The 25,984-nt window shown below is 43.5% G+C and overlaps 1 protein-coding gene and 1 long non-coding RNA gene across 2 annotated transcripts in view; both read left to right on the top strand.

The window, feature by feature from the left end:
• Positions 1 to 25,984, top strand: part of LOC143746090 (uncharacterized) — a 48,316-nt gene that overhangs the window by 1,029 nt on the left and 21,303 nt on the right. The window contains exons 2-4 of the mRNA XM_077237822.1: positions 2,635 to 2,961; positions 4,956 to 5,300; positions 5,389 to 5,514. Of these exons, the coding sequence (XP_077093937.1) occupies positions 2,635 to 2,961; positions 4,956 to 5,300; positions 5,389 to 5,514 (798 nt within the window). The remainder of the gene's footprint in view (positions 1 to 2,634; positions 2,962 to 4,955; positions 5,301 to 5,388; positions 5,515 to 25,984) is intronic.
• On the top strand, positions 6,580 to 15,928 carry LOC143746138 (uncharacterized). Its single transcript, XR_013206451.1, has 4 exons — positions 6,580 to 6,856; positions 10,917 to 10,940; positions 15,718 to 15,741; positions 15,865 to 15,928. It is a non-coding gene; the product is annotated as an uncharacterized LOC143746138 (long non-coding RNA).

Below are 25,984 nucleotides of genomic sequence, written 5' to 3'. Positions count from 1 at the left end.
TTAAATGTATCATTACAATTTCATAATCAATTCAAAGATAATCAATGCAAAACATCAAATGGTCTAGAACAAAAAGAACAAAGTTTACCCGACAAGAAATGAGTGAGGGTGAGAGTCTCACAACTCTCAGCCTCACGGGCCGATCTCAGATACAGAAAAGGCCCTGAGCTCTCGCTGCGTTTCATTATATACTCAGACCTCATTTCAAATCTAAACATCATTCACAGTGGAAATTTACCTGTAAGTCACCATTTGCTAGCAGTGGAAAATTAGCATTCAGTCAAATGGTCGAAGTTGTTAACTCAAAGACACACCCTCCAGTGTTGGAGGGTGTGGAAGATATTTCTAAACTTCCTAAGAACTTTATTACCTTTTGGTTTACTTCTTTGGGAATGAGACATTTGTACCAGTCGTACCGAGACATTTCAAATAATACCAAACATGTATAAAACTCGATGATAATCATTCACATTAAACCATTTAGATTATTGTGTGAGTTTGGGAGATCTCTGCCAGGATGAAGAATGGGGGAGACAAATGTAGATTAGGATGAGGGAGGTGAGACCTTCGTCTCAATAGTGCATGAGGGGGAGTTCAAATGTTAATTTCCTTTGTTTTCTTAGAGAGTGGCCCTCTCTTAAAGTCCTCCCAGTTTTTCCAGTCTTACAAAAGCGCTTACAGTGAGGTTTGTTAACATTTTCAATCAATCAATTATCAATCATGTTAACATTCGCTAACCTTTTAATTCTAAACACGTTCGGGATGACCAAAATCTTATTTTTGTGATATTTCGAGTCATTTAATATTTTTTAAATGTTATTTTATAATAACAAAACAGAAATTGAATGTGAATCTATTTATTAAAAATCAGTCTATGGTTAATTTATAGAGAGAAGACTTAATTTATTTTTTGAATGCTACTATTAAATAGACCTACTGTAGCTGAAAGTATTTGTCATATTGTTTGTAATTTTTGTGTAATGTATTTTTGCTTATTTTTAAAAACAAAGATAAAATACAATTATTCAGTCAAGTATTGGGTTATTGTCTATTTTTAGATTTGTCTAACACAGAATATTTAGGCTGCCGGTCCGGCCCTTTAAGACCTGTATGGACCCAAATTGGATCACATCCGATTTCTTTTTACAAACTTTCTAATTTTCCTTTCTAGTAACGGTATGTCATGCAACATTATTGCAGATGTAAATGCAGACATCAAATAGACGTCTCCGAGATGTACTTGTGCTATCATCGTAACCAGAAGGAGACCATTGATATGTAAACTGAATTTGGTGACAATACAGTAGCTACATTTACATCCATGGAAAGTTGTTGCTTCTTTTGACATGCACACACTGCACAAACATACAGAGTTTCCCTCTGTTGTTGCATACTAACCATCCTTTTTCTTTGTTTTAAAAAGCAGACTTAATATTTATCTATTCCTGGTCCCAATTAGGCAACGACGAGCACATGAACCATTGTGCCGTGCTGCTTATAGTTATTAAACAGTAAAAACGCCCATTCCTGTCTGGATGAGAATCTGAAACAAGGACTGGCGGGAGTGACGTTGTCATACTCTATTAAGCTATTTCTACGTCTTTGCACACACGTAGTCCTTTCAGTTTCAGCTTTCAATCTGATCAAGTGTTTACATGTTCTCTCGATCGGATTACAAAAGGAAGAAACCACCCCTTACAATCCGAATGAAATTTGAATCAAATATGGCCATTCATTCTGATTGACGTGGTTACATGTGACTTTTTTATTCCGGTTGTGCTACTGGTCTGATTACAATCAGATTATTAGGGTCCATGCAAACGCAGCTGGTGTGTAAAATTGAAGTTATTGACAATTAAAATCGGGTTTTGCACTTTGTAAAAAAGGACTTGTCTCTCATCTGCCTGCGCCTGGAGATCAATGTATTTTGTCCAGTGCGGAGGAAGGCTCATTTAAGGATATTTTTATGTGTGTAGTAACAATGTTTAGAAAAAAAACAAAAACTTTTAGCTCATGAGTTATTGTTGCCACATTCACTGAACTATTTGATATATTTTTGAAAGAAGTCTCTTATGCTCATCAAGCCTGCATTATTTGATAAAAATACAGAAAAAAACTAATATTGTGAAATATTATTACAGTATAAAATAATGGTTTTCTATTTTAATATAATTTAAAATATTGTTTATTTCTGTGGTGCAAAGCTGAATCTTCATCATCATTACTCCAGTCTTCAGTGTCAGGAATCATTCTAATATGCTGATTTACTATGAATTTCAGATTCAACAGTTCTGCTGCTTAATATTTTATTGGAACCTGCATTACTTTTTTCATGATTCATAAAAAGTTCATGGAAACTTGATGTACTACATTTTTTTCTATAAAGTCTATGGAAGTCAATGGCTACCGTCAACTGTTTGGTTAACACACTTCTTTAAAATATCTTCTGTGTTCAACAGAAGAAAATCAGGTCATACAGGTTTGGATCAACAAGTTAAGTAAATGATGAGAAGTTTCATTTTTGGGTGAACTATCCCATATGTTTTTCTGGCAGTTGTTGATTTTTGATAAAAGGTAAAGCCCATGGTAAATGTATACATGTTACATCTCTTCGTGTTTCCGTTTGTTCTGCAGGTGTGTTTAATGTTGATCCAGATGAAGTGAAGACTGTGATCGAGGGAGATTCTCTTACTCTACAGGCTGATTTTACTGAAACACAGAAAGATGGTATTGCAGAGTGGAAAGTTAATGAGACTAGGATAGCAATAATCAACAAAGCAACTGGCAAAGTTGAATATAGTGATGTGAAGTTGATGATGATGTTTAGTGGCAGACTTAATTTGGATCAAACTGGATTTCTCACCATCTGGAACATCAGAATCAAACACTCTGGTGAATATGAAGTAGAGAGTATCAGCAGTGTAAGGACCAAATCCAAGAAATTCAAAGTTTTTGTGAAAGGTGAGTAAATTAAATCTGAACTTCTTTGTGAGTAGGCAAGTTGCGTTTGAATGACACGACAGAGCGCGTTCGCGGTGATAAAAGATACATTGATGTTATTATAATATGTTGCGATTGACGACGGTCATATAATTTAATGTTGCAAGACGTAACTTTTGCATGGGTAGCTAACTTCTCTTTGTTAATGTCTTTAACTGCATTTTCATTAAAAATGTGTGCAAATCTTTTGCGATATTTTCCAAATGTTGATAAAAAACTATTGCGAAATGACAGTTTCCATTTACCAATATTATTCGACTGAAACGTAGTTTTTTCCTCTCGCGATAAATAAGTCATTCCAACAATTATGGCAATGGATGTTGGTAGGTTTATGTATATCTCAGTCACCGCACTAGCCATTATTTTTAATGGAAGGAGTCGTAGGTATGTTTTCCAAGCATTAATAGCAAGGAAAGCCCCTTATACTTGTGAGCGGCTCATATGAGGTGTTTCTGGGTGTTTCTTAATCATTTCTGCTTCAAGCTCTTGATTGTGGCATTTCTTTGTGGTTTAGAATCCAGTATTCCCATAGTTCTATTGTCTTTATGAGTTTAATAAAGAACTCTGTCTCAGCTTCATCCTTAAAGAATTATCGACTTTTACTTACGTCAGGTGACCTGTAAATAGGAAAAAAAACTGTTCCCTTTCGAGTGGTCTCTCGTATTGTGTAAGTTAACTTACGCTATGGAAAAACAAATTTTCTCGAGAATATTAAAGCATTTTTTTTTAAAACGCAGTGCAGCTGCATAGCAGACATTCAGCTGAGCACCTTAGCTCGCTCATTGGCTTGTGCTACGGCAACTGAACGAACCTATGGCGAGTCGACTAGGATGCGTGAACCAATCAGGACGCTTCACGCACGTCAGAGCCCTCCAGAATGGGCGTGGCTTATAGCAATATAAGCCACCATTTTGCCATAGAATTCAGATTTCATCTCCATCAGCAAGTTTCACTTCGCTGACCTCCGGATGAGAAGCCTCGCCGCCGCCGAAAAGCCTTCAGTAGAACACGAACCTGCTAAGCAGTTCTGAGGACGTCGGCTTCGTGGTTTTCAACTGGACGCCGCCTTCACCCCACTGTTCTGCTCTGCCATCCGGCGTGCTATATCTTTCACAAGCAAATAGTGTGTTCGGCGTTGTGACTCACTCTTCTAAAAGAGCAGTTTCTAGGCATTATTTCAAATGCCTCGGGTCTCCTGCGCCTCGTGCAGAGGCCCTCTCTCCGGCGGAGATCGTCCCATCCTCTGCGCTTCTTGTTTGGGCCATGACCACGCGGAAGCTGCACTTGCTAAGGGCGGCTGCCCGGAATGTGATAAAATGGAGCTAACCCACCCTGCGGTCTGTCTGGCTACCTTCGCCCAAGAAAATTAAAATAAAATTGCATTTTAAAAAATTTACTTCAATATTCTCGAGAAAAGGAGTTTTTCCATAGCGTAAGCTAACTTACGCAATACTCATTACCTACTCTCAGAGAACAGACATTACGTCAGTAACCGAGACCTCATGCGAGCGTAATTTTTTTTTTTGCGATATATGGGAGTTTTTGCGATATTGACATGTTACCACTGTGCGTATTTTCAATTCACAATTTCAATGTACGCAATTTGAAGGGTAATGGAAACGAGTCACGCAGCTACTGTGCTCCTCCACAGCGGCAGCGACCTGACCCTTATTTTAGGCGTATCGTAGTGATACTCGCTCATTATGTTGGCTACATTTTGTAAATTTGAACACAAAAAAAGTTTTCATTTTATTTGCTGTTTGTTGATTTTCAAATATAAAACTTTTCAGTGTATCAGTTCTTTTCAAATATTTTCATCTCATTTGAACAAAACCGTGATAATATTGATAATCGTGATTTGAAATTTTCATACCGTTATATTTCTATTTGTGAGAATATGCAGGCTGAAATAAATAACCAACAGTTATGACATTATGAGATATTATTTTTTGCAGAATCTCCACTCAAGTCTGTCGAAGATAATGATGAAATAAAGGCATTGTTAGTCACAAAGGGAAACTCTGAGACTCTACACATTGACACTAAACTACAGAAACGTGATCTAATACTGTGGAGATTTGGAGCTGAAGGATCTCTAATCACTAAAGGTGATACAGAAGAAAATCATGCATCACAGTATGATGGTGAGGATGGGAGATTTAGAAACAGACTTAAGATGGACATTGTGACTGGATCTCTAACCATCAATGACATTGAACCTGAACATGCTGGAGAATATAGACTAAAGATCATTAGTGACAGAAGGATCTTATTAAAAAAATTCACTGTTACTGTCTCTGGTGAGTTGTTTTATTCTTTCAGTACAGCTCTAAAACACTAGCGTCTACTAATAATTGAGTTAATTCAGGTGTCTCTTCCTCACTTCAGTGCCAGGTCTTGCTCCAGGTGCTGTGGCAGGGATATGTGTTGTTCTGATGCTGGTGGCTGCGGCTGTGGCTGCTGGTGTTGGGATTTACTGTCGACCCAGAGACTCTGAACTCAAAAAACACATACGTAAGTCATACAGAAGTCATGCAGATGATGAAGAATCAAACAGTATCTTCTCAGTGTTTCATCTGTTCATTCATTTCTGTTTCGATGTGCTGCTGACATCAAGCGGAGATCTCGAAACATCTAGAGCAACTACGTAAGTATTACAGCTGATACAACAAAAAAATTTACTTTATTATGCTACTGTAGATTTTAAATGAATTTTCAAGGTCAATATTTATAATTTTCACCCCAAGTTCTGATTGTTTGATTTAGTGCAGTAATGAAGTGTGTGATTACCCAGTATTGAGCTGCATGACATTAATGTACTTATGAGTGAATCACTCTGTTTTAAATGCTGATTTTACAACAAACTCACTTATCTCATTTCTGTTTTCGACGTGCTGCTGACATGAAGCGAAGATCTCTAAACAACTAGAGCAATTGTGTAAGTGTTACAGCTGATACGCATAGTTTAAATGTATAATATGATTTTTTCATAGTAAGCATTTTTTAATTTTGCCACAAATTCTGCTTATAAATAAATAATTAATAAAGTTTGTGATTGTCCAGTATTGAGCTGCATGGATTTAATATACTGATGACTGAATCATATACAACCAGTGGTAGACATTAACTATTTATTTTTATTTCGTTACTGTAGTTTAGTCATTTTTTTATTATTATTTGGAAATCGTCACCCGTGTATGGAAGTGTTTCCGCCACTAAATAAAAAAAAAATACAAAAAGGTAATTTTCACTCTTTATCGCACTATTCTGCCATTTCTTTCCTAACAATTGTGAGTTTGCATCTTACAATTCTACCATTTTTTTTAAAACTCACAATTGTGAATTATAAAGTCAGAAATGCCTGATTAAAAACTCACAATTCTGACTTTCTAACTCGCAATTGCATCTTATAAGTCCGAATTGTAAGATATAAACTTGCAATTCTGAGAAAAAAAGTATTTTTTTTTTGCCATTACAATTATAAATACGTATATATATATATATATATATATATATATATATATATATATATATATATATATATATATATATATATATATATATACTGCACCGGAAACAAGCGTCCATACCCGTGTCTGATTCTTGAACGAGCTGATTATTTTCAATTAACCTGTTAAATCAGTTCGCAAATCACAGTCAGAAGATGTGAGATTAAAAAGTATTTTTTTATTCAGTTAAAAAAACACGAAAGAAAAATTTTGTTTGTAGGGGTGGGGGAATCACACAGTATTTTCTCAGTATTTCTGACATGTTCACCTGATTGCTCATTTTTAATCTCCTTTTTTCTGTTTCTATGTGCTGTTGTGACTTGAAGCGAAGCTTTCTAAAGACGTGTGTAAGTATTAAAGCTGATACAGCAACAGAAAACTTTGCTTTATTGTTTGAAATTCTTTTCTTCATGCCTTAAATTAAGATGTACGGCAAGATGGCGCCGATGTGTTTGGCTTGCCGTCTGTTGCTCTTGTGTTTTCTTCTCTGCATGTCAGATCTGTCGTTTATCTGCTGTTCGCGACTAGTATATGCCCGTCAAGCTCTCCTTGACATCCGTATCTCTGTTTGTGATTCACTTACGAACTTATACACAGTGGACGTGGGCTGCCCCCTCCACAATCCAGACGAGCCTTCCCGAACGATCCTCCGGCACGATATCTGCTGGTGGCCACTAAACACCACGCGGAGAAAGCGAAGGAGGAAACGAGGAACACACGGAGGTTACATCACGAAACTGAAGACTTTTTTTACAAGCTGGCAGTTTGCTTCGGCGCAGCTCTGCTGCCTGGCACCCGCGGAATGCGCTTTACCGATGTCTTCGTCCTGTTTTCCCCCTACATCTGAGTCCTGTCACTCGGGCTGATCTCCGCAGTGTTGGCCTCTGCTCCCGGCAGGACGGAGTTAATCACGGAAATCTGCACTCATTGAGCAAGGCGCCGTCATCTCGCGTGATTATTCCTCCACCCAAACTGGCACTAATCAACGCACATTCTGCGGTGAATAAGACCTTTTTATTAAACGACTTCTACTCCTCACACAACTGGGATTGTATGTTCATCACAGAATCCTGGATAAAGGTCGGTGACTTAAGTCCCTTCTCAGATCTGGTTCCAGCAAACTGTACATTTTTTAACTCTCCTCGTCCGAGTGGTCGTGGGGGTGGGATTATAACTGTTTTAAATAACTCTTTCTCCTCACGCTGCCGGCTAGTCCCTGCAACGGCTTTCCCCAGCTTTGAATCTCAGCTTCTCCACCTAGACTGGAATGGTCCCATCTGCCTAGGGGTGATATATCGTCCTCCACACTCCACTAATGGTTTTATACAGCAATTTACTGAGTTCATTGACAATATTGCCACAAACTATGATCGCTTCCTTTTGGTGGGAGATTTTAATATTCACCTCTGTTGTCATTCAAATTCCTTGTCGCAGGAGTTTCTTGACTTAATAGATGCTTTTAATCTACTGCAGTGGGTCAAAAACTCCACGCACATTCAGGGCCATACATTTGACCTTGTGTTATCTTACGAGATCGATGTCACTGGTATTGTATTCTCCGATTTTCTGCTCTCTGATCACAAGCCTATTCTATTCTCACTGTCTCTTCCGGAGCTCTCTCAACCCACTATTGCACCTGTTATGTCGCGGGTCTACTCTCCACAGTTCAGCATTAACTTCGACCTGTGCTTTGCTGAACTATGCTCACACTTGGACCTGGACCAACCACTATCTGACCTGGATGCGGACCAACATTTCAGCCTTTTAAATTCTGCCTGGCTTAAGGTAGCTATCGTGACTGCTCCTCTCAAGCCTCACAAATCCAAACCAAAATCTGATCTGTGGCAAAACTCTGACACTCGTCACCAAAGACAAATTTGTAGAACGGCCGAACGCAAATGGAAACGCGACAGGCAAATTGTCTCCTTCCATTTGTTCAAAGACGCTCTTACAGCATACCAGAAGGCTGCGAAGTCAGCTAAAGCTGCATATTTATCTAACTTAATTGAATCCAACCACTCTAACCCAAAGGTCTTGTTTTCAGTCATTCAGTCTGTTATAAAGCCTTCTTCTAAATTGTCTGTCGCCTCGGATGCTCTATGTGAAGATTTCCAGAGATTTTTTGTTAACAAAATCACTAAATTAAGACTTAGTGTCTGCCCTAACTTAACTCTCCCCCATTCGTGTCACCTACTAATTGTGTTTGGGAGGTTTTTGATCCTATCAACCTCCAGACACTAAAGGATGTGAGCGCCAAGCTCAAACCTTCATTTTGTCCAAATGATATCATTCAGCCGAAATTTCTAAAGTTAATCATCAACTCTGTGGGTCCAGGTTTGGTATCTCTTTTTAACAAGTGTCTCAATACGGGCTCTGTTCCAGTTAATCTCAAAGTGGCTACGGTCACTCCTCTGCTCAAGAAGCCTTCACTGGATCCCTCTATTTTACAAAATTACCGACCTATCTCTGTCTTGCCTTTCATTTCCAAGTTATTGGAGAACATCGTGTTTAATCAACTCCATTAGTTTCTTTTAAACAACTGTATCTATGAGGCTTTTCAATCTGGGTTCAGGACTGCCCACAGCACTGAGTCCGCCCTTCTGCGAGTGCTAAACGACATTTTTATCTCCACTGATTCTGGTGATTCTGTGGTTCTAGTTCTCTTAGACCTTTCGGCAGCTTTTGGCACCGTTGACCACCCTACTGTCTGTTGACTAGACTTGAGACTGAGGTGGGCCTAAAAGCTTCTGTCTTGTCATGGTTTCGGTCGTACCTTTCTGACAGAAAGTTTTTAGTTAAGATGGGTAATTTCTCCAGCTCCATGGCCCCTCTAACCTGTGGTCTTCCACAGGGCTCCATTTTAGCTCCCTCTTTATTTTCTCTATACATGCTACCGTTGGGCGCTATCTTAAGGAAACACAGTGTATCATTTCATTTGTATGCGGACGACACCCAAATTTACACTCCATTCAAGAGAAATGATCCTGCAGCGTTAAACTCTCTTCTGCTATGCCTAGAGGAGGTGAAGGCATGGCTGGCTCGAAACTTCCTCTCTCTAAATGATGATAAGACCGAGGTCATTGTTTTCAGCCCGAGTGAAAGGTCCCAGTGTATAAGCCCAGACTTGGGGAGCCTATCTCCCTTTAAGTCTACAGGAGTGCGGAACTTAGGTGTTCTTGTTGACCAGTCTTTAAAATTTGACAAACACATATCAGCTGTCATCAGCTCCGGTTTCTACCAACTTCGTTTACTATCTAAAATCAAAGGCTTTCTTACGCCGATAACTTTGGAAATGGTGGTTCATGCATTCATCACGTGTAGGCTAGACTACTGCAATTCACTTTATTGTGGGATATCAGTTTCTCAAATTGCCCGTCTTCAGTTGGTCCAAAATGCTGCGGCTAGACTTATTCTCAACTGTCGCAAATATGACCATATCTCTCCAATTCTTAAATCGTTACACTGGCTGCCAGTCCGGCAGAGAATAGATTTTAAAATCCTTCTATTTGTTTTCAAATCTTTACATCACTTAGCTCCAGTCTATCTTTCCGAACTTATTCATCCATATGCTCCGTCCAGAAGCCTAAGGTCTCACGACCAGGCTCTGTTGGTAGTCCCTCGTGTCAGACTTAAGCGTAGAGGGGAGCGTGCTTTTGCAGTGGCAGGGCCTCGTCTGTGGAACACCCTGCCCCTAGAGATCCGAACGGCCCCCAACCTTTCTATCTTTAAGTCTTTGGTAAAATCCCACCTGTTCTCTTTAGCATATTGATCTCTTTTTTTTATTTATTTTTATTATTTTACAATTGAGTCTCTGACAAGGCTACTCGTAGCTTTGCTGCTTTTTATGCGTTTTATGGGTTGTTTTGCTGTTTTTACTTTTCTTATTTGTGTGTTCTGTAAAGCACTTTGGTCTGTCTAAGCGGCTGTTTAAATGTGCTATATAAATAAATGAACTTGATCTTGAACTAGCTTAATCTTAATATAAAAACATCACATCACTGAAGTAATTTTAAAATATATATAAATTAATATTAACCAATAAATTCATGGATAAGTATTGTTGGTGACACTTTATAATATAGTCCCATTAGTTAAGTATGCACTTGTTCATGTTAAATAATGTAGTTAACTAATGTTATTAAATGGAGCTGTTTTGTAAAGTGTTACTGCATTGTTTATTTTGTTAAATCACATTAATAATGGATTTAACTGATGTTGTATGCAATATACATTATTTCCATCATCATACATTTCTTTAGCCTAATTTGTACTGATCATTAATATAAAGTCATGTAGATATAGAAGTGTTTTTTAGAAGCTCATGAAGAATCACAGTATCTACTCTTCATATGATTATTCACTTATAATCTCCTCATTTCTGTTTCTATGTGCTGCTGTAACACAAAGCCGAGATCAATGAAGAAGAACTGGGTAAGTGTTAAAACGTACTTGGTTACATATGTAACCTCGGTTCTCTCTAGAAGAGGGAACGAGTATTGTGTAAGCTAGCTTACGCTACGGGTAAAGTCATATTTCTCGAGATATTGAAGCCAAAAAGTATCCTTAATTTTGCATATATTGTCAACGCAGTGCAGCAGCCAGCAGACCTAGAGCAGGCAATCTTGCGTGCTCATTGGCTGCCGTGCGGCAACTGCTGCAGCCTACCACTGAGCCTTGGGCATGACGTCGCGCCCTCTACTCGTCACACCACGCCAAAATGGGGCTGGCTTAGCGTATTAGGCAGAGGAGATTAACATCACCCTCACTATCGGATGCTGGCAGAGCCGAAAGAGAAATGATCTGCGCTCTGAAAGGGGTGCCCAACACTTTAGGAACATAACCATGTCTCGGCTTAAGGATGACTTTAGAGTCATTTGGCCCAAACTCAAGACACGCAGCGCTAACAGATAGCGCGTGTAAATCCCCCATACGTTTAACTGATGACAGAGCTGTCAGAAAAACGGTTTTGAGCGAGAGGTACTTTAGGTCCACGGAGTCTAACGGTTCAAAGGGGAAAGCTTTCAGGGCCTCTAGGACCAATGAAAGATCCCACATGGGAACTGACGGGGGTCGTGGGGGATTCACCCGTCTAGCTCCTCTAAGGAAGCTAATGACGAGCTAGTTTCTTCCTACTGACTGGCCGCGCATCGACTCGCTGCAAACGCTGCAACGGCCGCCACATAAACTTTAAGCGTGGATGGGGACCTGCCCTTATCCAACAGCTCTTGAAGGAAGCTAAGTAACCCCGGGACCCCACACGTTCGTGGGTCTAGATCTCTATCAGCGCACCATTTGGAGAACACCGACCATTTAGACGCGTAAAGCTGCCTCGTAGAGGGAGCTCTGGATTGCGTAATCGTGTTCATCACTCCTTCTGGCAGGACAACGGGTATCCGTTGAATAACCATACGTGCAGAGACCAGCGCTCTGGATGGGGATGCCAGATTGAGCCGCGGGCTTGAGAGAGGAGATCTCTCCTCACCGGAATCGGCCAAGGGGCTGTGTGAGACAGCCGCATCAGCTCCGGGAACCAGGTTTGATTCTCCCAGCGCGGGGCTATGAGGAGCACCGAGTGGCGCGTTTCCCTGATCCTCTTGATTACCTGTGGTAACAGAGAGACCGGAGGGAAAGCATAAAGTGGGAGGCTGGGCCAGGTTTGGGACAGCGCAACCTCGTTCTTTGAAAAGAACAGTGGGCAGTGAGCTTTGTCTTTTGACGCAAACAGGTCAACTTTCGCTTTGCCGAAAAGGCGCCACAGTAACTGGACTGTCTGGGGGTGCAGGGACCATTCCCTTGGGGGAACATGGTTCCTGGACAGTTTGTCTGGACTGTCGTTCAAGTGGCCTGGCACATGCGCAGCTCTCAGCAAGCGCAGGTGGAACTGAGACCATACAAGAAGGTATTCCGTTTAGATGGCAGAGGCTTCTGGATCTGACACCGCCCTGACGGTTTATGTAGGACACCACAGACATGTTGACCGAGCGGACTAGCACATGGTGGTCCTGTATGAACGGGAGGAAGCGTTTGAGCGCGTTCTCGACCGCTATCATTTCCAGACAGTTTATGTGGAAGCGTCTCTCCTGGTCTGACCACAGGCCAAAGACCGGCCTGCCCTCGAAGACGGCACCCCAACCTAAGTTGGAGGCGTCCGTCGAGATGACCTTTCGGTGTGAGACAGCCCCCATTGTCACTCCCCGCTGGTACCAGTCGCCTGCTAACCAGGGCTGCAGAGCCAAAACGCAGCTCTGAGTCACTCTGATTCGTCTATAGCCTGAAACCCAAGCCTGGTGAGGCACTTGGGCGTTAAGCTAGCGTTGTAGCGGGCGCATGCGCAGCAAGCACAGCTGAAGCACAGCCGCTGCTGATGCCATACAGCCTAACATCCTCTGGAATGTCTTCATAGGTGTGATGCTGCCTTCCTGGAAAGACGCGGCCAGGTGTCGAACACGGCGCGCGCTGTGTCGATAGGCGGGCCGTCATAGCCACAGAGTCCAGTTCTATTCCTAGAAAGGAAACTGACTGACTGGACATTAATGAGCTCTTGGTCCAGTTGACCGTGAGGCCCAAGCTTTCCAGATGGCTGAGAAGCACTGTTCTGTGAGATAAAAGTTCTATCTCTGACTGTGCTAAAATCAGCCAATCATCCAAATAGTTCAGAATTCGCAGCCCTTTCACTCTCAAGGGGGCGAGAGCCGAATCCATGCACTTCGTAAACGTACGGGGTGCCAAGGACAGGCCGAACGGGAGGACGGTGTATTGATATGCCCGACCATCGAAGGCGAATCTCAAGAATGGCCTGTGACGGGGGACTATCGGGATCTGAAAATATGCATCTTTCAGATCGAGAGAGATAAACCAGTCCCTCGGGCGAATTTGCGCGAGGATTTTTCTGGTCCTGAGCACTTTGAACGGGCGTCTCATGAGAGCTTTATTCAAATATCTCAGATCTAAGATAGGTCTTAGAGCTCCGTCCTTCTTGGGTACGAGAAAATAACGGCTGTAAAAAGCTGACTCGCTCAGAGAAGGAGGCACTGGTTCTATGGACCCTTTGCACAGCAGTTTTGCTATTTCTGCGCGGAGTAGATGCACTACATCCGCTTTCAATTTTGTCTCGGTCCATGCTCGAAAGCGAGGGGGATGGCGAGCGAACTGAAGTGAATAGCCCTGTCTTATTTTGCTCAGCACCCATTCTGACATACCAGGAATAGCCTTCCATGCTTCTACATGTATACAGTAGCTAGGGGCAGAATGGACTCCGGTTTCCAATCGCTGCACTTTGCGGGCTCGAGAAACTGAACCGGAGGTGTGTGCGTGGCGCGCGCGCCCTCTGATCTCGGGAACGGCAGCTCGCTGACAGCTGTAACTGCCTGTACCACTTGAGATGACCCGATTACTGGGAATGGGGAACATTTTGTGACGATATTTGGTGCGAGCGGAGCCTAGGGCGAAGTGTTTGTCAGTAAGCATGAGCGCTTGTGGGCGGGCACGTGACTTACATTCATAACTTGGCCGCTGTGAGGCTGTTGCCGTGTAACAGAGCGGACAGCAAGTAGGTGTGAGCACAGGTTTGTGGCCACATTCTTTACATCTAGCACTCGAGCGGCATTATCCAGCTTTATAAGAGTGGTCTCTGTGAGAGACATGTGGGGCATCCGGGAGGGGCGGAGGAGGAGTAAGTGAGGCTGGCGGGATACGATCCGGCGAGTGTTTCACTGTGGCCACAGGCTCCGGCATCCTCTGCGCACGGTGCCGCTTCTTGCGCGGCCCAGAGGGTGGAGTGACAGCGTCCGGGGTGAAGGCTTTGAGTCAAGCCCGTAGGGTCGACAACGGAAGCGGTTCACAGTGCACGTAGCCGCCCAGGCAGAGAGCGCAAATCACATGGCGGTCTCCTGCGCTAAGCGGGGCTCTGCACGAGTCGTAGGAAAGGCGAGGCATTTTTGATAAAAACGCTTGCGCTCTTTTTAGTGAGAGAGAGTGAGTAGTCACTCTACCACTTGACAACGGCGAACACTCACAGAATGCAAGCACAAAAAGATAGTCAGTGCCGGATGGCGTAGCAGGCACGGAAGGCTGAAGGTGGCGCAGACGGCCGGCTTCCTCAGGCGCTTTCCTCTGCGTGCTGTTCGCTAGTTTCGACGGCGGACGGCTTTCTCTCAAGATCCAGCGATGCGGAGAGCTTCGCTGAAGATGATGAAATCAGTGACGCAGCCTCCGAGCCTGGCTTTTATCCGCTAAGGCACCCCCATTTTGGCAGGCTGTGACGCGTAGAGGGTGCAAAGTCACGCGCGAAGCTCAGTGGTAGGCTGCAGCAGTTGCCGCACGGCAGCCAATGAGCACGCAAGATTGCCTGCTCTAGGTCTGCTGGGTTCTGCACTGCGTTGACAATAAATGCAAAATTAAGGATAATTTTTGGCTTCAATATCTTGAGAAAAGATGACTTTACCCGTAGCGTAAGCTAGCTTACGCGTACGAGAGAACCTCTCGTAAGAGAACTGATGCAGCAAAAGAGTTTTATTGTGAAACAATAGTCCATAAATAAACTATGAAAACCGCATATTTTTAAACACGTCTGTGTCTAGTGCATTACACATTTATCCAGTATTTTGGAAAATAGTTTGGAGTATATAAAACAAAAAATATAAAAACATACAAAAGGAACAAGTGAATATATATTTTTTAATGGTGTTTATAAGCAGTATTGCTTACAAAAAATGGCAGTTTTGATTTCCTGGCGACTTTAACACACAACATTACTGGGTAACACTTTATTTTGATGGTCCCTTTTAAACATTCTATTAACTATAAGTAACTTTGCAACTACGTGTCAACTAACTCTCATTAGAGTATTAGTGGACTGTCCTCTTCATATCTGCAAACTCTTAATTGTGATGATCCTCCAACAGACACTCTACTGACTATAAGTAACTTTGCAAATACATGTCAACTTATTCTAACCCTAACCCTACCAGTCTACTAATACTCTACTAATACTCTAATGAGAGTTAGTAGACAAGAAGGTGCAGTGTTACTTATAGACAACAGAATGTGTTAAAGGGACCATCAAAATAAAGTGAAACCCATTACTGTAATTGTTACAGACCGTTAAGATAAAGTCATGCAGATGATGCAGTGATTATCACACAATATCTTCTCAGTGTTTCTTCATCTGTTCCTCATTTTTGTTTCTATGTGCTGCTGTAACATGAAGCGAAGGGCTGTGAAAATGAAATAAGTAAGTATTTTACACTGATTCAGTGAAAGTAAAAATGAAATTTTTAATATTTAAAATATATTCATCTGTTCATTCACTTCTAATCTCCTCATTTCTGTTTCTATGTGCTGCTGTGACATGAAGCAAAGATCTTGGAAAAACTAAAGAAATTGTGTAAGTATCACAGCTGATACAACGGAAAAGTGAGCTTTATTGTGTTACGGTACAGTTTAAATGTACAAAATAGTTTTCATAGGCAATATTTCTTAATTTTAAACCATATGTTTTGCCTGTATTTGATTTAGTACATTTATTAATGAATCGTGTGATTGTCCAGTATTGAGCTGCATGATATTAATATACTCATGATTGAATCACAAAAAACATGTGACATACGGATTTAGCGATTTGCAGGCCCCAGGCAAAATACAGGAATGGGGCCCGAAACAATTGCACACATTTACAACCTTGAGGTTCCTTTTACTGTTGTGATGCTTGTTGTTGCATGACCGTTTCCCTTAGTTGTGGGAAAACATTTTTTTTTTTTTTCATGTACATGCTTTCATGTACATTACCTTGTTCACATGTAAACAGGTTTTAACAGTGTTAGAGTAGGTTGGACACCAGGTGGTACTTTGGGTAATTTTCACTGCACTATTGTCTACACAACGCACGGCTGTCTAATTCTAAACTTTAAAATTCAGTTACTTTTATATATTGTAATTACACTTTTAAATTAAATTGAAGTAAGTTATAAATTTACACGCACAAAGTGTACCTTTGTGGAAAGTATCTGCACATGAACCCTCTACTTGGGTCCTCGTGTGAGCGCTATTTATAAAAATAAAAACAAATAGAGGGTTGTTTTAACCCAAATGCGGGGTAAAATATGGACAAACCACACTGTTGGGTTAAGCATTTTAATTTAAAAATGTAACCCAATGGCTGGGTTTGTCCATATTTGACCCACATTTGGGTTGAAACAACCCAGCATTTTTTAGAGTGCTTCAAAGATATATTTATATAAAAACACCCACGCCGTGTTTTGATTTTGAAACGTGCAGTGCTCATGTTTTTTCAACGATGTGATATTCAATGATTGTGAACCAATATATGGGAAACACTGTAATATGATATTGCGGTATTTAAAAAATTCATATCATAACAAAAATAAACACCGGTATTCGGTATGAGCTGGTATTCATAGATGCCAGCTACGTCACTACCAAATAGAACGCTGCCATATTTACAATCGGTCTCGCCACCCAAACTGCCCATTTGAATGAGAGAGAGAGACAGAGATACCTTGAGAAATTTTTAATTTTAGGCTCCGATCCTTATTTGCTACCCCTAGTTTTCTTTTGTCCATTATTATCTGCCCCTGACTTGCCCCAATTTGCCTTCCATATATATATATATATATATATGTATATATATATGTGTGTGGATATCTTGTGTATAACCCCTCCCATACAGTGGGGATCGCTTGAAGGCTTTCAAGAGTATGATGCATATCAATATGCTGTGGCTGAATGGCTAAAATACGTAAAAGTGCGGCACCTGGCCACCAAGGATTTACAGGTGCTGGTCTTATAATTAGAATATCATTAAAAAGTTGATTTATTTCAGTAATTCCATTCAAAAAGGGACATTCGGATATTATATTCATCCATTACACACAGACTTATATATTTCAAATGTTTATTTCATTTAATTGTGATGATTAAAACTGACAACTAATGAAAATCCCAAATTCAGTATCTCCGAAAATTAGAATAATACTTAAAACCAATACAATAAAAGGATTTTTAGAAATGTTGGCCAACTGAAAAGTATGAGCATGTACATCACTCAATACTTAGTTGGGGCTCCTTTTGCCTGAATTACTGCAGCAATGCGGCGTGGCATGGAGTCGATCAGTCTGTGGCACTGCTCAGGTGTTATGAGAGCCCAGGTTGCTCTGTGCAGGTGCCAAGTCATGTTGGAAAATTAACCCGTTTAATCCCACCGGTCACAATTGTGACCGCATCTTTTTTCTTATTTCTGGATGCTCTAAAAATGTTGTTATTGACTTTGGGCAAGAAATTCAACTTTTAAATGACAAAATAGATTGTCTTGATTAAAATCTATCAATGTCATGTGACTAGTGTGAAAGGTCACATGACCAGATCAGTTTACTTCCTGCTTGCACATCCAGAAGAAGATGTCTTCCTCAGACTACTACAAAAAGTAGTATGTAAAACATCTTAATTAACAGATAGAACTATCATATTTTGTACATATATTCTTTAAAGGGTCTACTACTGATATATTTTGAGAATTATACTCCTGCATATATATTTTGATCGTAAGACTTGTAAATTTGTTTACGGTCACAATTGTGACCGGTAGTATAACACAATGCTTCAATTGAAAACACAGGTATTGGCTGGTATTGGCAGGTATTGGCAATCCTACACTGAACATATGCCACACCTGTGAGGGGGATGGATGATCTTGGCAAAGGAGAAGTGCTCACTAACACAGATTTAGACAGATTTGTGAACAATATTTGAGAGAAATAGGCCTTTTGTGTACATAGAAAAGGTCTTAGATCTTTGAGTTCAGCTTATGAAAAATGGGGGCAAAAACAAAAGTGTTGCGTTTATAATTTTGTTCAATGTAGTTATCAGTATCCTAGAAACTTTCAATGTGTTGGACCTTCTAGACGTACGTGACCCCCTCCCCCCACCCCCCAAATTGAAAGTGACTGAGATAGTGATGGCTCAGATAGGGAGTACCATTGGTGAAATGGCCCATTTGCCAAGTAGACTATTGAATGGCGATGCAGAGGTGAACTATCTGGAGGATTTGGCAGATGTTCATGACAACCAATTGGTGTGCCCCACACATGACCACAAACAACCCTTTCTACAACGTACGGCCCATCTTCAGTGCACTGAATGAGTGCACACACCTCCCTGAAACTGGCCTAGAACAGGGCTCAAGTGAAATCATGGTCTATCCCATAGGGGTCTAGCCGAACAACCAGAAGTTCCTCCAGGGTGTAACTTTGTACATGACAACCTTTTCACCTCACTAAGCCTCCTTCACGAAATGACAAAACGAGGTATTGGATGTCTTAGAATGAATTGTGTCAATAGGTCTAATTGAAGAATTTGTATGAATTCTGACTATGGTGTTTCACACCGGTCACTATTGTGACCGAGTATAAAACCTAATATTTCACTAACTTAACCAACATAAAATCAAAAAAGGCATAATGTTTGAGTGTTAGGGAGGTCTAAGGAGTAAAATGCAAGTACTCAAGTTGCAAGAAAAAATTTGGGATTAAACGGGTTAAATCTGCAACTCCATAAAGTTGGTCAGCATGAAGTGCTCTAAAACTTCCTGGTAGACGGCTGCGTTGACCTTGGACCTCAGAAAACACAGTGGACCAACACCATCAGATGGCAAGGCTACCCCAAACCATCACTGACTGTGGAAACTTTACACTGGACTTCAAGCAAGGTGGATTCTGTGCCACTCCTCTCTTCCTCCAGATTCTGGGACCTTAATTTCCAAAGGAAATACAAAATATACTTTCATCAGAGAACATAACTTTGGACCACTCAGCAGCAGTCCAGTCCTTTTTGTCTTTGGCCCAGGCGAGACGCTTCTGATGCTGTGTCTTGTTCAAGAGTGGCTTGACAAAAGGAATGCGACAGCTGAAACCCATGTCTTGTATACGTCTGTGCGTGTGGTGGTTCTTGAAGCACTGACTCCAGCTGCAGTCCACTCTTTGTGAATCTCCCCCACATTTTTGAATGGGTTTTGTTTCACAATCCTCTCCAGGGTGCGGTTATCCCTATTGCTTGTACACTTTTTTCTACCACATCTTTTCCTTCCCTTCGCCTCTCTATTAATGTGCTTGGAGACAGAGCTCTGTGAAGCATCTTTAGCAATGACCTTTTGTGTCTTGCCCTCCTTGTGCAAGATGTCAGTGTTCGTCTTTTGGACAGCTGTCAAGTCAGCACTCTTCCCCATAATTGTGTAGCCCAGTGGTTCCCAACCCTGTCCTGGCGTCCCCCCAACACTGTGCGTTTTCTTTGTCTTCCTAATCAAACACACCTGATTCAACTCATTAGCTCATAATCACATGGGTTAATGAGCTGATGAGTTGAATCAGGTGTGTCTGATTAGGGAGACAATGAAAACGTGCCGTGTTGAGGGGGCTCCAGGTCAGGGTTGGGAACCACTGGTGTAGCCTACACAACTAGACTGAGTGCCATTTAAAGGCCTGTCCAGGTGTTTTGAGTTAATTAGCTGATTAGAGTGTGGCACCAGGTGCCTTCAATATTGAAACTTTTCACAATATTCTTTTTTTCAAATGTATGATTTTGGTGGTAGTTTGCTCTGACTAGGTAGCGAGTTGTTAGCTAGCTAAGTAGCTAACAGCTGGTAGCTTGCCAGCTGTTAGCCACGGCTCACGGCTAGCTGTCATTAATCTGGATTAGGCCTGTTGCGATAGTCAATAAATCAATTAATCGCACGATAAAAAAAATGAGCTCGATAATTTTTCCAGCCGCGATAATTTCCATTTGCTTGCTTGTTTTCCTCATCTCTCTCTCTCTCTCTCTCTCTCTCTCTCTCTCTCTCTCTCTCTCTCTCTCTCTCTAGCACGCTATATGGGGGTATGGCTGCACACTTCGGGTCGGGTGTGTATGCATAGAAAGATGAGACATGATGCTTTTAGACTGTTTAATTGTTCATGTTTTTGCTCACTTCTCTCTTATTACTATACAATTTACAAAATATTGGACATGCTGGACAATAACTTTATTCTAGAACTGCTGTAAAGACAAAACAATCTATTTTAGTGTAATCTCCTATTATCACTGTAAAGCTGCTTTGAAACAATCTATATTGTTAAAAGCACTGTATAAATGAAGACTTGACATGCTAAGGCAATATTCTGGTCTGTTTTGGTGCTTATTTTATTGATCTATTCATTCTTATAGCTGGATTTTCAGGGGTCATGCACAATATTGTAGTCTGTATATTTAATCTAGTTAATTATTTATGTTTAGGACTATGTGCCTTTTAAACAAGCATGTTCTTTATTGTATATCTTTTTAACTTAGTTGTTGGGGTTGATTTATTTATTATAAGAATCTGGGTTTTGTTTGTCTCTCTTATCTGTAACTGTTATGTGAGCTGCTGGATGCTTGAATTTCCCTAAAGGGATTTTGTGTGTGTGTGTGTCTGTCTGTCTGTCTGTCTGTCTGTCTGTCTGTCTGTATTTATTTATGTGTGTTATTAGGGTTCAAGCATTAGTCATTTGTAGTGTTTCCATTAATTACAAATTAATGATAGATTTAACTAATGTTCACACATACATTGCTGTCATGATTCTGCCCTCGTGTCCTTGATTTTCTTTAGTCTTGAGGCAGGATCATGACAGACCGTGTTTTGTGTGCAAGCACATGGCCTTGTGTTTGGGCCATGTGCTTGCGTTGTCTCGTCACCTAACCCCGCCCACTTGTTACCCTTGTTTAGTCATCATTAATTAATCTGTGTCACCTGTTATGTTATCATTAGTCTCTCTATTTAATCCCCTTGTGTTTGCTGTCTTGTGCCGGTTCATTGTGATTCTAAGTGTGTATCCTGTGATACAATACCTGTGTGTAGACCTTCCCGTGAGTACCTTGTGAAGAACTCTGTCTTGTAAAATCCAGATCTTGTTGCTGTTGTTAGTTATTTGTCTAGTTATCTGTCAAGTCTTAGTCTAGTGATGTCAGTTTTTGTTTTTGCCCACCAGCCTTGTTTTGCCCCATCGTGGGTTTTGTTTTCCCTGTTTTGTCTGAATAAAACCGTGTTAATTGCATATTGTCTGCGATTGGGTTCATCTCTCCACAAACGATAACACATTACTGTAATTGTTACTGATCATTAATATAAAGTCCTGCAGATGATGAAGTGGTTATTAGAAGCTCATGAAGAATCACACAGTATCTTCTCAGTGTTTCTGATTGCTCACTAATAATCTCCTTATTTCTGTTTCTATGTGCCGCTGTTACACAAAGCCGAGGACTGCAAAGAAATACGTAAGTTTCACAGCTGATACAGCAAGAGAAAAAGTAGTTCTCTTACGAGAGTATCTCTCGTACTGCGTAATATCTTACGCTATAGGGGAAACCTCTTTTCCACGAGATATTGAAGCCAAAAATTATCCTTTAATTTTGATTAATGTAAAACGCTGTGCGGCAGCGTGCAGACATAGGCAAGACGGCTCGCGCGCCTATTGGCTGCCCTGCGGCAACAGCAGCAAGCCTATCGAGAGAGGCCCTGCGTGACGTGACATCCAATGGGGGTGCTTCGCGCCCATTTCGTCGCGTCCCGCCAGAATAGGCGTGGCCTTGGCCTATAAATACGCTCGACAGGCTGATACAAACTGATTTTCAACTCTTCAGCGAAGCACTACTGCATCGCTGGATCCGGAGTGAGAAGCCGCGCCGTCTGATTGTAAGCCTTCTGCGGGACGAGCCTTCGAGCCTGAAGTCGCTGGCCTGCACCTCGCCGCCTTCAGTCGCCGTACCTGCTACGCTTTCCGGCGTTCATATCCTTTTCACTGCTGAGTGTGTGTTCGCCGCTGCGACTCACACTCTATCTCTGTTTTCTATCTGTTCTAAAAGAGCAAGCGTCTTTTTAAAGATGCAAAGATCCTGCGGCTCGTGCCGAGCCACACTCAGCGACGGGGACCGTCATGTCATCTGCGCTTCCTGCCTGGGTGAGGATCATGCGGCTCTCGCTCTCGTCGAAGGCGGATGCCCTCATTGCGAGCTAATGCCTATGGTGACTCTGAGGACTCGCCTGGCATCCTTCTCAGAGCCTGCACTTCAACCCGCTGCGACGCCGCGCCGTAAAAAGCGCCGCGCTCAGCGCGTTCCCGAGCCCTCTCCTGCCCGCCTAAGCTCGCCGGTTCGCCCGCTAGCTTCGCCGGCATCGCTCGAGCCACTCACCGATGGACAGCGGCCGCCATCTGCCACCGCTTCCGCCATTGAGATCGACGAAACAGCCGAGGCTTGTTCTATCCTGGCGTCGGACAGCGAAGATTGGGCGAGCTCTGTGGACCTCCCCTCCGCTGTTCCCGAGCCTTCCGGGAAAAGAGCGGGCATTGAGTCTGAGTTGATGCGTCTGCTCTCTCAAGCCATCGACAACCTCGGCCTCGACTGGGAGGCGCCCGCACAACCCCCGTGCAACCGACTGGATGGATGTTTCCTCAAGAAGGACCACGCCCCATCACAGTCCAGACCCGCGCCTTTTCTTCCTGAGCTTCACGAAGAAGTCGCGAGGTCTTGGAACGCCCCCTTCTCGGCCAGAATGCGTACATCTGTCTCTGCTGCATTCTCCACTGTGGACGGTGCGAAAGACAGAGGGTACCTTTCTCTTCCTCCTGTGGAAGCAGTGGTAGCATCACATCTCTGCCCGCCCTCTGCTGGACGGCGAGCACAGACGGTGTTGCCATCTAAAGCCTGCCGAGTGACGTCAGCCATGCACGGTCGCGCTTACACCGCCGCCGGGCAAGCTGTGTCGGCGCTACACACAATGGCCATCCTGCAGATCTTCCAGGCCGACCTTCTCCGAAAAATGGACGAGGAAGGCGTGGGATCGATCAGCGTTGCGGATTTAAGGAGCGCTACAGACCTGGCTCTTCGCGCCGCTAAATCTGCTGCACAGGCCGTTGGGCGGAACATGGCCTCTCTCACCGTGGCTGAGAGACACCTATGGCTAACGCTGTCTGAAATGTCTGCCCGCCGTGATCGGCGCGCCCCCCGCCTCGCGCACTTTAAACACAGTATTCATGTCTCAGCACACCGAAGCTCTGCAGCCGCCGCTGTGCCGCGGCCAGAGCCCGGATATCATTCTGCCTCTAGCTATCCACGCGAATGCATGGGCAATGCTTCCGGGGGTATCAGAATGGGTGTTGAACACTATAAAGAGAGGCTATTCGCTACAGTTCGCTCGACGTCCCCGCCGTTGCACGGCGCGTGTCGAAACCACGGTGGACAACGAAGTATCTCATCTACTTCGAACCGAAATAGCGAAACTACTGAGCAAAGGGGCCATAGAACCTTTATCTCAGGCTCAGAGCGAAGGGGGTGTATACAGCAGATATTTTCTGGTACCGAAAAAAGACGGGGGTCTCAGACCCATTCTAGATCTGCGACAATTGAACAAAGCGCTTCTGAAACGCAAGTTCAAAATGCTGACAACCAGCAAAATCCTCACGCACGTGCGTCAGGGAGACTGGTTCATGTCAATAGATCTGAAAGACGCCTATTTCCAAATACAGATTGCGTCACGTCACAGGCGATTCTTGAGATTCGCCTTCGAGGGCCAGGCATATCAATACACAGTCCTACCGTTCGGCCTGTCTCCAGCACCCCGTATATTCACGAAGTGCATGGACGCGGCTCTCGCACCCCTGAGACTTCAGGGCATGCAAATTTTGAACTACTTGGACGACTGGTTGAATCTAGCTCGATCACGATCAGAGCTCATAGAACACAAGACCGCATTACTCGAGCATCTCGAGAATTTGGGTCTCACAGTCAATTGGGCGAAGAGTTCGCTGTCTCCCAGCCAGAAAATCTCCTTCCTGGGAACAGTGATGGACTCGCTGTCTATGACAGCACGTCTGTCGCCGGAGCGAGGACTGAACATTCAGCGCGCCGTGAAATCCTTCCGCCGCGGCTCTATAGTCCAGCTCAAACGGTTTCAGAAAATGCTGGGCCTCATGGCCTCAGCATCTTCAGTACTTCAACTGGGCCTGCTTCGCATGCGCCCACTGCAGTTATGGCTGAAAGCACGAGTTCCGCCCGGGGCTTGGGCCGCTGGTCTGTTTCGCCTCAGGGTCGACAGGAAATGCGTCTCGGCTCTGAAACCTTTGAAAAAAGCCGACTGGTACCAGTCAGGCGTGAGTCTGGGGACTACCTCGAGTGTGATGGTGGTGTCCACGGACACCTCCACCTCGGGGTGGGGAGCGCTGCTCGAGGGCAGACCGTTCTTTGGCCAGTGGTTAGAACGGGAGAAGCTCCTACACATAAACTGTCTAGAAATGCTGGCAGTAGACAACGCGCTAAGGCGTTTTTGTCCCCAGATAAAAGGCCGCCACGGCTTAGTCCGGTCGGACAACATGTCAGTGGTGGCGTACATAAATCACCAGGGCGGCGTCAGGTCCCGAAGCCTTTACAGGCTGACGAAACGCCTCCTGGGCTGGGCTCAGCACAACCTGCTTTCACTGAAAGCAGCGCATGTGCCTGGTCACCTGAATCTGGGACCAGACAGACTGTCCAGAAACAATGTCCCAGCAGGGGAATGGTCGCTGCACCCGCAGACGATCCAACTGCTGTGGGAGACATTCGGCAGAGCGCAGGTGGACCTGTTCGCGTCCCAGGAAAACGCTCACTGTCCGAACTTTTTCTCCAAGAGCAGGGACGCGCTGGCCCACGTATGGCCCCGACGCCCCCTCTATGCTTTTCCCCCCGTCTCGCTCCTGCCTCAAGTGCTGGAACGAATCAGGGAAAATGGATGCCCAGTGCTGCTCGTGGCTCCGCTATGGACGAACCAAACCTGGTTCCCAGTCCTGATGCAGCTGGCCAGCACTGCCCCGTGGCCGATACCGGTGAGGAGAGACCTCCTCTCTCAGGCAAAGGGCTCGATTTGGCATCCTCGCCCGGAGTTATGGTCCCTACATGTGTGGGCCATCAACGGGTACCCGCTAACCTCCCGGAGGGAGTGTTAAACACGATCATGCAGGCTAGGGCCCCGTCTACTAGACGGCTCTACTCCTCGAAATGGTCAGTGTTCTCTACCTGGTGTCAAGCTCAGGGCTTTTCACCCGTAGACTGCGGGGTTACGGAAGTGCTCTCCTTCCTTCAGGAGCTGCTGGATAAGGGTAGAACCCCGTCCACGCTCAAAGTATACGTGGCGGCCATAGCGGCGTTTGCAAGACCGACGTCTGGCCAGTCACTGGGGAAGAACGACCTCGTCGTGCGATTCCTCAGGGGAGCTCGGAGGCTGAATCCTTCCAGACCTCCCTCAGTCCCTATGTGGGACCTTTCTACGGTTCTGGAAGCCCTGAAAGGTGCCCCATTCGAGCCAATCCATTTGTCAGACATGAAGCACCTGTCTTTCAAAACGGTATTTCTTGTGGCTCTTGCTTCAATGAAGCGCGTGGGGGACTTGCAAGCGCTTTCAGTAAGCGCGTCCTGTATTGAGT

Source organism: Siphateles boraxobius, unplaced genomic scaffold (genome assembly GCF_051911475.1).
Source record: "Siphateles boraxobius isolate OS27281-9 unplaced genomic scaffold, OSU_SipBor_1 21, whole genome shotgun sequence".
NCBI lineage: Eukaryota > Metazoa > Chordata > Actinopteri > Cypriniformes > Leuciscidae > Siphateles > Siphateles boraxobius.
Note: the sequence above shows the minus strand (reverse complement) of the source record. Positions and strands in the feature narration are given on the sequence as shown.